Below are 11,976 nucleotides of genomic sequence, written 5' to 3' on the forward strand. Positions count from 1 at the left end.
GACATAAAGCATTCAAGACAGACATGAAGACATCAAAATGAAGGCAGAAGACCCCTCAGACCTGTGTCTTTTTGCATAGCATTTTCACAGATATACAAAATAATTGAACATGTGCACCATGGCGACATTCAAAAATAAGTGGAAAAATAAGAGCCTCTGCATGAAAGGGTAGATTGTGTTTTTGTGTTTGGTTTTTTAAAACCACAATTGAAGAGTTCAGATGCAAAACCCTCTAAGTGCCTTTTCAGAAAATAATCTTAATTCATTTTTATTTAATACAAAGCTATCAAAATTGCATATATTTTTATTTTATTTATGTAATATAACTATTTATATGCATTATCAAGTACATGAATGTAAACCAAACCAACAACCCGGTTCTCTAAAAATATAGAAGTGCAGGTCTTCAGAAATGGAGTTAGGGGGTTTTGCATCTGAACTCTTCAATTCTTGACAGATCAGAGATGAGAGGAAATAAAGTCTTAAATTCTGCAAGTGGGATTAATGGAGTGTTTCAGTTAATTAAAAAATCAATTCTACTCAAGATGAATTGCAGCTGTCAAAATGACATCTGAATAAGAATAAGAAATAAGAGCCTGGCTAACACAAGTTTAGAGCTCTGCAAGGATTTGGGTCTGACCTATATACTCGCAATGTAAACCAATTTCTCAGAGGGAGATGCAGGGGTTGTGTATCTAACCCACTGCATGCTTCTGGTGGAAGCAAACGGTAAGACCTCCCATTCCTTTGATCACCTGCTGACTGAGCTGTAGCATAATCGTCTTAAACACACCACATCAAGCCATTGGAATATGTACTCAAAATTGATTGGTTCCCTATCTTGATATATACAATATTCTATATAGTGCACATGGTGTAACTAAATGAGAAACAAAACTTCGTGCTGTGCCACTGTAAGTAGCCTATGGTAGGCCCAGGCACATTTTTTTTTTTTAATTACAAGCAATTACAATAATATATGAAGATACTACAATGAAATTGGCAGGGAGCACCCAGGGGGGAAAGCAGTATACTGAATTCCCTCATCCCAACACTTATCATGTCATAGTTCTCCATTAGCCCCTTAGCTCCATTGGTTCACTCTCCATCAAATACCATTCTCCATTCGCCCCTGAATTGTCCATATCTACACAGCCCCTTTCCTACCGCACTAAGCTGCACCCTTTGTCAAAAATGCAGTATTAGAAAAGCTTTCTCTAAAGCATTGGCAGAAACAGTATGTGAGTATGAGTGTATGTGTATGATCATTTCTGTCAGAAACTGAACTGAATTACGTACATGAATTTAATTGGAAATTTGTTCTACACAGACATCTTCCTCTTCTTCACCGGGGTCTCCAAGGCCCCCATCTTCACACCATGATGCTGGCAAGACCAGCTGGTCTCTATGTCCCCTGTATGCTGAAAGTATCTATCTACAGGGAGGAGAGATACATGTAAATCAAACTGCACAAAAGCATGCCTCAGCTCTAACAGAAAGAGCACAGTCTATGTATTATCATGCCTGTAATCTTATTCTGTATTTAGGATTGTAAGTGCATCTACGTATGGGTGGGGTATATTATATAGCCTGTGAAATACTTCATATATTCTTATTACATTATATTAGATTATATTATATTAATATTACATAATTAATATACTACATTACACTTAGCTGACACTTTTATTCTACACGACTTACAGATATTTGCAGGATATTGGTTACAGTCCCTCGAACAATATTACAGTGCAGACAAAAAAACTAGAATTTAGGTTGTACAACTGCATAGGCCTACACAAAACAAGTCTTCCTGGTTGCTGACTGAAACCAACCTTGGATGCATGTCCCAAACAAACAAACAAATTAGCATTAAACCAATATGGTATTGATGCAAATTTGAACATTCAACAGGGTACTTTGTCTGAACCAAGTTCATTTTAACCAAAACAGTTCAAACACAATGCTTTCAGGTGTGTTCGGATGGTTCGGATAGAAAACATCCTAGAACTATACAAGTATTGGCTATTGGCAATTTGCCCTGGTTAAAATAGCATAGCAAACTGAGATGGCACCGATGCCATTACTGTATGTCGGCCCACATGTTGTGTATTTTGAAGTGTAGATGGCATTGCTAGGTTTATTGTGAGTTTATTGTTGACACATTCCGAGTTGAACGTTGCATGCTTTCATGATTGACATATATCTTGCTTTGAGAGACAGCTCTCACCGGATCTATGGTTCCAGCTGCATTTTCATTCTCCTCTCATTAAGTGTTGTGTAACCCTAACCGGCTGCTTTGATTATACACTGTCTATTTCTTGCTTTAAATTGTACTATGTGATACTGTGTGATATATTGTCTAACAACTGAGATATTTAAACATTGAGACATTTCGCCCGCCGTGTTGAATGCAGTTGACACCTTCACACAAAGTTGGTTAGGTGAAATTGAGCACTCAGAGGTGTAGTTGTCAACCGCATTAGTTGTGTGGAACATGGTTGTGTACGCTCCTGATTAGGAAAACATCTGTGTTGGTCACACCATGTTTGGGAATATGTTGGTATCATGTATGCTTTGGGAGAAATTGTATCATACCTACGTACCGTATATAATCCAAACCAAGGAGAATTTTCTTTTGGGAAATGCACCCCTCAAAAGGTTCATTAAGCCTGCTAGTAATAATGTATGAGCTGTTTAATTTTAACGTAAAGATTTTTGTACTTCACAAGTTTCAGCTACTTTGCCTCTGCAGCCTTCAAACTTTGCCTATCTAGGCCTTGAAAATGAAGGAATTTATATGAAACCAACCTGGTCCCTCTGTTCTGATTGCCAGTTGTCTACACCACTCCCTTGTCCAGTTGTACCGAATACCTTCAATCTTTTCTTCTGCTTGGAGATCATGTTCACAGGTCTTTGAGTCATCTAAAAAATCAAGACATGGCACGTTTAAAGGGTAATTCATAGAAGGTGAAATGCTTGACTAGTGGTGAGGAATGAGCAGGCCCCAACACAAACTATTATAGTTTAAAGTGATAGTGTCCCATTTTTGGAAATAAGCTTATTTTACACCTCTCCATGAGTTAGCTGGTGGCTAACTGGTCTCATAGGACTCAATGTTAACTGCTAGCTTAGAGATAAAATGTATACTGCCATACTCAGAGAATGGTTGAAAGAACAGGAGAAAGGTAAAACTCAATCATTCAACTCAAGGAGATGTGTAAAATAAGCTTATTTCCCAAAAAAATGGGACAGTATCACTTTAACATCAAACTCTTGTTGTTCAGTTGTTAGGATTTCCAATGTGTTGATATGGTCGTCAGAGATGGACTGATAATCTGTCATAGGGCATTTCCGTGGTGGACCAACAGTCATAAGGGTCTGATGCTATGTTTTGTTTGTTAGTTTGTTTTTGGGTTTTTTTTTAATTTGGAGAATGGCCCTTAATCTAGCTGGGGAGGCCCATTGCTCTATCTTTACGTCATACAGTGGACTGAGCTAATAGCTGAACAGCAGGTAGGGCTGTGTGAGGTGCTGGTCTATGCCAAAAATGCCAGGGATATTTTTTCGTTCCCAGTCCTAAATATGGTATATCAAATGTTGCATGGGGTTTCTGTAATGTTAAAGCAAAGAACACATGTGCATGGTTTACTGCAACGTTTTGGTCTACTGACCTTCTTCAAGCAATGTTTCTGTAATGTTACCCAGGTCATTACAACTTAAACTAATTCTTACATTCTTGAATGTTAATTAATTGCCTTATCCAAAATGTCCCTAATCCTTACCGTCTGATAGGTACATCCGCCAAAACCTTTCCTTAGCAACTGTTTCTTGCCTTGCAATTTCTCGTTTGAAAGCCAGCTTGTATTCCTCTGACAGGTCACAAGTCCCAACTACTGGATCTAGTGTTAATAGATATTAATCACAGGATAGATTGATAAAGATAAAATACCAATATTATTATTATCATGAATGGTTATCGAAAAAGAAGTATCATTCAAATGTTCACATAGTGAATGTATAACTCAAACTCAAAAGCTGCAGACTCACTCTCATTGTTGTTTGAACCTGATAAAAAACAAAAAAGGAATACAAAATTAGTAAGTTCTTTATCAGACACACATGGCCGTGTTCCCTTATCATTATGGAGATTCATTTACACTCACAGTTTGGTGGCAGAGTCAAGCTTTTCTTACATGACATCTCTATTTCCTTTGCTATCATCACATTATTTTCCTCCCACAACTCATGCAACACTTTCCCTAGTGTTTCATTTTCCGGTGTTGAATCCTCTTTGGCTTGGTACATGGCAAAACTTTCATTCAGTGCTTCCATCTTCTTAATCTTTTCCAACAGCTCCCTTACTTGAGAGCCATCTCCTCTGTTGATGCCATCAAAAACATGGTATCTGTTTCCACACTTCTCCACGAGCCACTTGAGGGGTGCTCCCTCGCTCTCAATGTGCTCCTCGATACTAGTATCTGCCAGTAGGTCTCCGCATGTGAACAACACCATGGTGTGTCTCCAGACCTGTTCGCCAAACATCATCATGCTGTCTTCTGTGATCTTCCTCTGTTCTTCCAGGAATGTTGTATCAGCTGGAACTGCGAGAAGTATGGCATGTGGTGTCTGCGATGCGAGTGGCAGACTTTTCTGGAGCTGTTCCTTCACACAGGCAGGAGTGGCCTGGGCAGGGAAGTACTTCCACCAGCCAGGGGTGTCCACCACAGACAACTTTACTCCTTCTGTCTCTCCAATGTGCATCTCGGCTGACTTAGTCCTCTCAGTGCAACAACCTTCTTTACGGTTCAGAATAATATTCTTTGCTGTGGTTTTTCTGGAAGTCACCCACCCCAGCATAAGGATTGTGATTTCTGATTTTGGCAAAACCTTTCCTGAAATCAGAAGATGAAAAGAAATGATGAAGAAAGGATCTTCAGCAAACAACAAATCAGCAATAACTGACCACTGTAAGGAAATCATATCATGGACTGGGACAAGGCAAAAGTCATACAGCAAGAGAACAACAGATACCACCGCTGCATTAAGGAGTCTATGGAGATGAGAAAGTGTAGCCAAAGTACCATGAACAGGGATGAGGGGGCATACATGCTCCCACACACCTGGACCACCATCCGAAGAGGACAACTCTAACACCAACTCTAACCACCAACATGGCAGGGAGGTCACACCTCCACAACAACATCAGCTGATTTTAAAGCACGTCACTCATCAACATCACAGTGACCCTCTGATGAAGATGGAAGTAACACCGTCAAAACATGTCAGGTACACATAAAAACTTTCACATGTCTTAAGGCAAAAGACAACCTAAAGTGTTAAAGGATCTTTAATTGTTGGTGAACTTGAGAGAAATTAGGTTTTTCTCTCACCTTGTCTTTGCATTTCTTCTTTTCGATTCATCCTCCTGTCTGCTGCTTTCTCCGTCACTGTTTTTGTCTTGTCTTCAACCTCCCGTAGTGTACTCCCATCAGCTTGGAAGTGCCTCCTATCATTAACCCGTATCATTGTATCTATCTGTCCTAGTAGTTTTGAAGCCTGATCATTCTCACTATTTCTGATCTCAAAGACACAATATCTGTTCCCACATTTCTCCACTAGCCACTTCAGAGCCTCCCCCTCACTCTTAATGTGTTCCTCTACGGTTTTACCCTCCAGAGTTCCCCCTCTGATGAACACTACTATGGTGTGCTGCCAGATGTTTTCACCAAATAGACTCAGGTGTTCTTCTATGGCTCTCCTATTATCCTCGTTGAAAGGTATGTCAGTCATGACGGTCAAGAGGAAGGCGTGGGGTCCCGGTGGACACATGGACACGCTCAGCTGAAGCTTCTGTTTGATAAACTCTGCTGTGTCAACCAACATGAAATTCCTCCACCATCCAACGGTGTCGACCATCACCACTGCCCTCCCTCCGACCTCACCTTGTCTCGTCTGAAGGGTTCTGGGGGAATGGTCGCCAGACCCAAGAATTCTGTCGATCAGAGAGGTTTTGCCAGATCGCTTGGCACCCAGCACAACAACTCGCAGCTCTGAAACAGAAACAAAAATGAATGGGACAGTAAGACATATAAGACAAAAAGATAAACTTTGAAAGGCTGCGATGATGTTGCCTGGCTCTTGCCCGACCTGTAGTTCTGTGCAGCTGCGTGAGCTCCACTACTAGGTCTGGGAGCATGTGGCATGATTGCATTTCTCCAGTCAAAAAATAATCAGAGCATTTATTGCTTCAATATCAACAAATTCCTTCAAAAGAGTTTTCTGTTGATCTCTAAAACGTCAATTTAGTCTACAATACGTACTGTGACTACTTAATGTGAGCTGCCATTGATATTGAAGCAATAAAAGCTCAGATTATTTTTTGACTGGAGAAATGGAATCCTGCTACATGCTTCCAGACCGACTTGTGTGTTTGGAGCGCCACTAGTGGACTCAAGAGCTACACACACACACAGAAGTCTGGCGGAAACCAGGCTAGCGATGATGCCAACCACATTATCATTTCCCACCTTCTGCCCTGACTCACAGAACAGAAGGCAGGGTCTATAGTCAGCCTGCCATCAGCAGCTAAGGTGCTTAAATAAACTTTTGATGGCATTTTTTGTTAAAAGTTGGCAACCATGCCAGAAGTTATCAGCATGGGCTAAGGTTTCAGAATCACCCGGTTGCCAACATGGAACTTGACCTTTAAGGTCAAATATGAAGGTCAAAAGGTCAAACGCATTCAAATAACAGTGTTAATTAGTTAAAAATTGTTACAAAGTTGTTGAAAGTGGGAAACCATGCCAGAAGTCATCAGCATGGATTAATGATTCAGATTCAACTTGTTGCCAACACTGAACTTAACATTTCGGGACCAATTTGAAGGCCAAAAGGTCAAAAACAGGGTATTGTCTTGCTAGTCTTTTCGGGAATTGTATATTCATGGAATTCTTTTTCAAAAGTCGGCAACCATGACAGAAGTTATCAGCATGGGCTAAGGATTCAGAATCAACTTGTTGCCAACTTGGAACTTGACCTTTACGGTCAAATATGAAGGTCGAATGTCAACCACGGTGAAATAACAGTGTTTTTTAGTTAAAAATGGTTAAGATGTTGAAAGTGGGCAACCAACCAGAAGTCATCAGCAAGGACTAAGGATTCAGAATCAACTTGTTGCCAACATGGAACTTGGCCTTTAGGGTGAAATTTGAAGGTCAAAAGGTCAAAACCTATGTATTTTAAGGTTAGACATTTTGTTTTCAAAACAATGTATTTTCTGGGTAGTCTTTTTTGGTGATCTTTATATTCATGGAATTCTTGTTTTCAAAAGTTGGCAACCATGCTAGAAGTTATCAGCATGGACTAAGGTTTCAGAATCACCTGGTTACCATATAGAACTTGACCTCTAAGGTCAAATTTGAAGGTCAAAAGGTCAACCGAGGTCAATAAAAAAAACAGGTTTTTGGTGATGTGCTTTCATAAAATGCAAATTGTTTGCATGGTACTGTATATTGAATAATTGTTAGGCCTATAATTTAATATGATTTGATTTGGCTTATCATGGTGGGGCTCTGGCCTGTCATCCTTAGACATTCATCATAGCTCATTAGCATAAAATTAACTTAAACTTGTATTTTCACTCTGGTCATCTAAATTACTTTATTCTTCTTTGTGAAGCACATTAAGCTGCTGGTATGAAATGGGATATGCCGTGGCTCACCAGTGAATTTGCTTTGCCCCATCAATTCACAGGCTTTCCATAGAAAAAAGAATGACTTTTGTTATTTCTAATGTGTTTCAAATGGTTATAGCAATGAAGGATACTTGCTGATTTGCTATGTCATATCATGGTTAGGAAATGAAGCCTACAGTAAGAGTAGAGCAAGTATTACACACTTTTCTTGATGTTCCCATAACTACTGTAGAATGTTCTGTTGCGATTTCCCAGGCTTGAGTTTTTGTGTCACCTGTCCAAAGCAACATGCTTATCTTTGGGTATTGATCGGTCAATTGATATGTTACCACCAAGTGATGCATATGGATTGCATCCTGCATAAGCAAATCAGTAGGCAAATGTATGGCTGCAGTCTGACAAAGTACATATTAACAAAGACACTGAGGAGGCAGGTGGTTGAAAATTTGTAGACCAACACTTGATGGCTGTGTGGCAAAGGAAACCTCCAGTTCCACATAGTGGCTTAGGACTGATCAGATGTGGTTGTAGAACCAAGTGGCCAATACATGCCTGCAGTTGCTTGAGGAATGGACAGCCCTGTATACTTGCATGTGATTAAAATGTAGAATGTTTAAACGCTGTAGCGATAGAACATGATCTGGATGACACAACCTTTTTTGTAATAACAGCAACAATAGCTCCTTCAAATACATACAAATAACTGACATCACATTTGAATTTCAATTATCGTTTGAATTATTATTGAAGTAAAGAAACAATATGATGAATTACATTCTAGTGATTGACCATTTGCAATAATCACTTTCATTCATACCCTAATAATAAAGACTATATAACTTCTAAATATACAGTCCCCTAAAGTATTGGAACAGAAAGGCAAATGTCCTTGTTTTTGTTGTTCACTGAAGACTTGGGTTTAAAGGGGCTCTAAGTAGGATTAAAAGGTTCATTAATCACTGTTCAGAGTCATCTGATACTTATTTGAGTCATTAGTAGGTGAAAGGTGACTCTCGCGACCACTTCCACAGTCCACTGTCAGAAAACCACAAATGCAGCTTTTGACAGCGCTGTCCGCTTCGGGAGAAACCTCATCAAAACAGTGTTCTATTTTCTTTAATATTATTTGTTCCAATACTTTCACTCACCTAAAATGATTTCAATAATAAGAAATATCTCCTCCAGGTCAGGGCTTGACATTAACTTTTATGCTTGCCGGCCACTGTGGCTAGTTCTTTTCCCGAGTCACTAGCCATCCAGCTATTCTACTAGCCACAAATTAGTTTTTTTAAGCATGACACTGTACATCTGAGTAACTGAGCTTTTTCTTGAACTTAAATACAATCAATTGATACACAAGGGACAAAGTGCAGAATATACACTATTCTGATATGTCACGGCATAGAATAAGCTACCTGTCAGAGTGGCTAGTGACACTGAAATTGTCAGTAGCCACAGCCAAGTGTCACCAGCATTTGGCCGGTTGGCAGGTGCCAGTGTCAAGCCCTGCTCCAGGTACTAATTATTCAATACATCATGCAAACAACATGAATTTTATGAAAGCACATCACAAAAACTCAAAACATATATATATATATTTTTTTTTTTTTTTACCTCGGTTGACCTTTTGACCTTCAATTTTGACCTTAAAGGTCAAGTTCTATGCTGGCAACCATGGACCATGAAACCTTTGTCCATGCTGATAACTAGCATGATTTTTCAACTTTTGAAAAAGAATTCCATGGATATGAAGCCCCCCTCAAAAAGGCAAACCAGAAAATGCATTGTTTTTGACATTCAAATTTGACCTTAAAGGTCAAGTTCCATGTTGGCAACCAGGTGATTTTGAAACCTCAGTCCATGCTGATAACATCTAGCATGGTTGCTGACATTTGAAAAAGAATTCCATGAATATACAGTTCCCAAAATAGACTAACCAGAAAATACATTGTTTTTGACCTTTTGACCTTCAAATTTGACCCTAAAGGTCAAGTTGCGTGTTGGCAACAAGTTGATTCTGAATCCTTAGTCCACGCAGATGACTTCTGGCATGGTTGCCCACTTCTAACATCATTCTAACATTTTCAAACTAAATAACACTGTTATTTGAACGTGGTTGACCTTTTGACCTTCATATTTGACCTTAAAGGTCAAGTTCCATGTTGGCAACCAGGTGATTCTGAAACCTTAGCCCATGCTGATAACTTCTGGCATGGTTGCCAACTTTTAACAGAAAATGCCATCAAACATTTATTTTAGGGTCTTGGCAGGCTAACTACTATGTGAAGGAGGTGATAGGCACTACACTGAAAAAAGTAAAGGTTTCTTGAAGAACCCTCAGTTGCCTCTGTTACTGTTTTCAGGGTGACCAGAATGGTGCCTGTGCTGGTGCCTGCACCAGTTATGCTTGGCAGCACTAAATTGCTTACTTGCGAACAGTGTTGGGCAGTAAAGCATTTCAAAAGAAATTAATTACTTAAATGCATTATTTTTTGCTGTAATGCAGTAATGTAAGGCATTACAGGGCAAAAATCTGTAATATTTACTCAGTTACAATGCTAAATAACTTAAGTTACAAATGCAATACAATGACCTGGATTTTAGTGGTATTCAGTATGGTGGGTCAGAAAGAAGCTATTCCTCAACCTGGTAGTTTTTAATTTACATGCTGCCAAAAAGGTGAAAAGGTAATGACTCATGAGCTTAATTTACACTGTAATAAATCCCCAGATCCATATTTAGGCCTACAGTTCTTTTGGCGGAGGTAACTAAAGTAATGCAAAAGTAGTGTAATGCCTTGCATTTTAAATATAGTAATATTGTAGTGTAAGGGATTATTTGGAAAAGACAGTAACATGACAGTAACATTTGAGTAACTTGCCCAACACTGCTTGCGAAACACCGGCATTCATACTGTGCTCTGAACTTTTTCACCGTGACTACTGAAGCAAATCATGATTTCATTCAAATCTCACACCAATGTATTTAAGCCAGTTGCAGACTCAAAATGTAGAAGTGCAATGTAAGGAAAGGTTGAAACTCACACCAATGGCCTCCCTTTAAATCCCTTTTCATTTCGAGACGATTCGGGCCAACTCGGCCCCTTCTCTACCGTATTTTAATCTGGGGTGTACTCACTTTTGTGGGTACATGTTCAAACATTAATGGCTGTATTATGATTTTTGTGAGAGATCAACACATTTAAGCAGTTAAATACTGTATGTTGTAACAGGCCACTAATCATTGTGTCAAAGTGAAATGTCTTTAATTTTGTCCTATGAATATACTTACAAATCTGCAAAAATGTGAGGGGTGTACTCACTTATGAGACATACTGTATATAACATGGGCATGGTTACATTGCAGTGAGTGAGCACACAAAATGTGCACATGCTTTATTTACACGTGCACACGACTTAATGAAGTGAGCGCACACTTTGCAAAGTGAGAGAACGCTTTCTTGACAACCGCTAAAAAGATATTATCTGGTCTTTCCCGGGCTCTGTACTTAACCACGTTTTCTAAATTGTATTATTTTTAAAAGCAGTCTATCAATTCATCATATAAGACACCCCTATGCATATACATACATATATAATAAGCCATATACTCAATATCTACCCATCCATTACTCCACTAGTGTACTAATAGCATGGTCAAATTTGCCAACATTTGCTTTCATAATCCACATAAATACACACACACACACACACACACACACACACACACACACACACACACACACACACACACACACACACACACACACACACACACACACACACACACACACACACTGACCCACAAATAGGAGCGTTTGGATTGGAGCCCTTCAAATAGTGTCAAATCAAACGTTTTGTGTGCAAAGAGTCGAAAAAATTTGTTGACTCACCATGCTGCTTGCAAGGTTCCTTTTCTGCCATGCAGTAGGCTTTGTCCTTCTAACAATGTGTCCAATCTTAAATCTTCTGACGCTTAGAAAACTTGGTGTTATCGACGGCGAAAAGTTACAACTACTAGTTCTCTTGTACTTTTGTGCCTGTCTTATTCTAGTTGACTTAGAGACGCTGGGAAACTGGTTGAGTGACTTCAGTAGTGTGAGTTGAAAGGTATTCATGTCATCTGTAGCTTTTTGCACAGTAGTAGCTGACAATCAGTACAAGACACAGGGTTGCTGACAGCTTTGGCCTGGCCCAGGACAAAGTCATCTGAAAGGGCCCTTCACCCAATGCATGCAATGTAATAGTGGACCCAATTCTGGGGCCCCCTTTCTCCCTGGG

General features: G+C 39.5%; 1 protein-coding gene across 1 annotated transcript; it reads right to left on the bottom strand.

Moving 5' to 3' along the window:
• Positions 1-988: 988 nt before the first annotated feature.
• On the bottom strand, positions 989-11,770 carry LOC134449536 (GTPase IMAP family member 8-like). Its single transcript, XM_063199572.1, has 7 exons — positions 11,589-11,770; positions 5,394-6,053; positions 4,167-4,895; positions 4,051-4,068; positions 3,786-3,902; positions 2,812-2,925; positions 989-1,435 (listed from the first exon to the last, which is right to left on the bottom strand). Exons 1-7 carry the CDS (start codon positions 11,617-11,619, stop codon positions 1,323-1,325), a joined length of 1,782 nt encoding a protein of 593 aa, XP_063055642.1. The 5' UTR covers positions 11,620-11,770; the 3' UTR covers positions 989-1,322.
• Positions 11,771-11,976: the final 206 nt, after the last annotated feature.

Source organism: Engraulis encrasicolus, chromosome 1, assembly GCF_034702125.1.
Source record: "Engraulis encrasicolus isolate BLACKSEA-1 chromosome 1, IST_EnEncr_1.0, whole genome shotgun sequence".
NCBI lineage: Eukaryota > Metazoa > Chordata > Actinopteri > Clupeiformes > Engraulidae > Engraulis > Engraulis encrasicolus.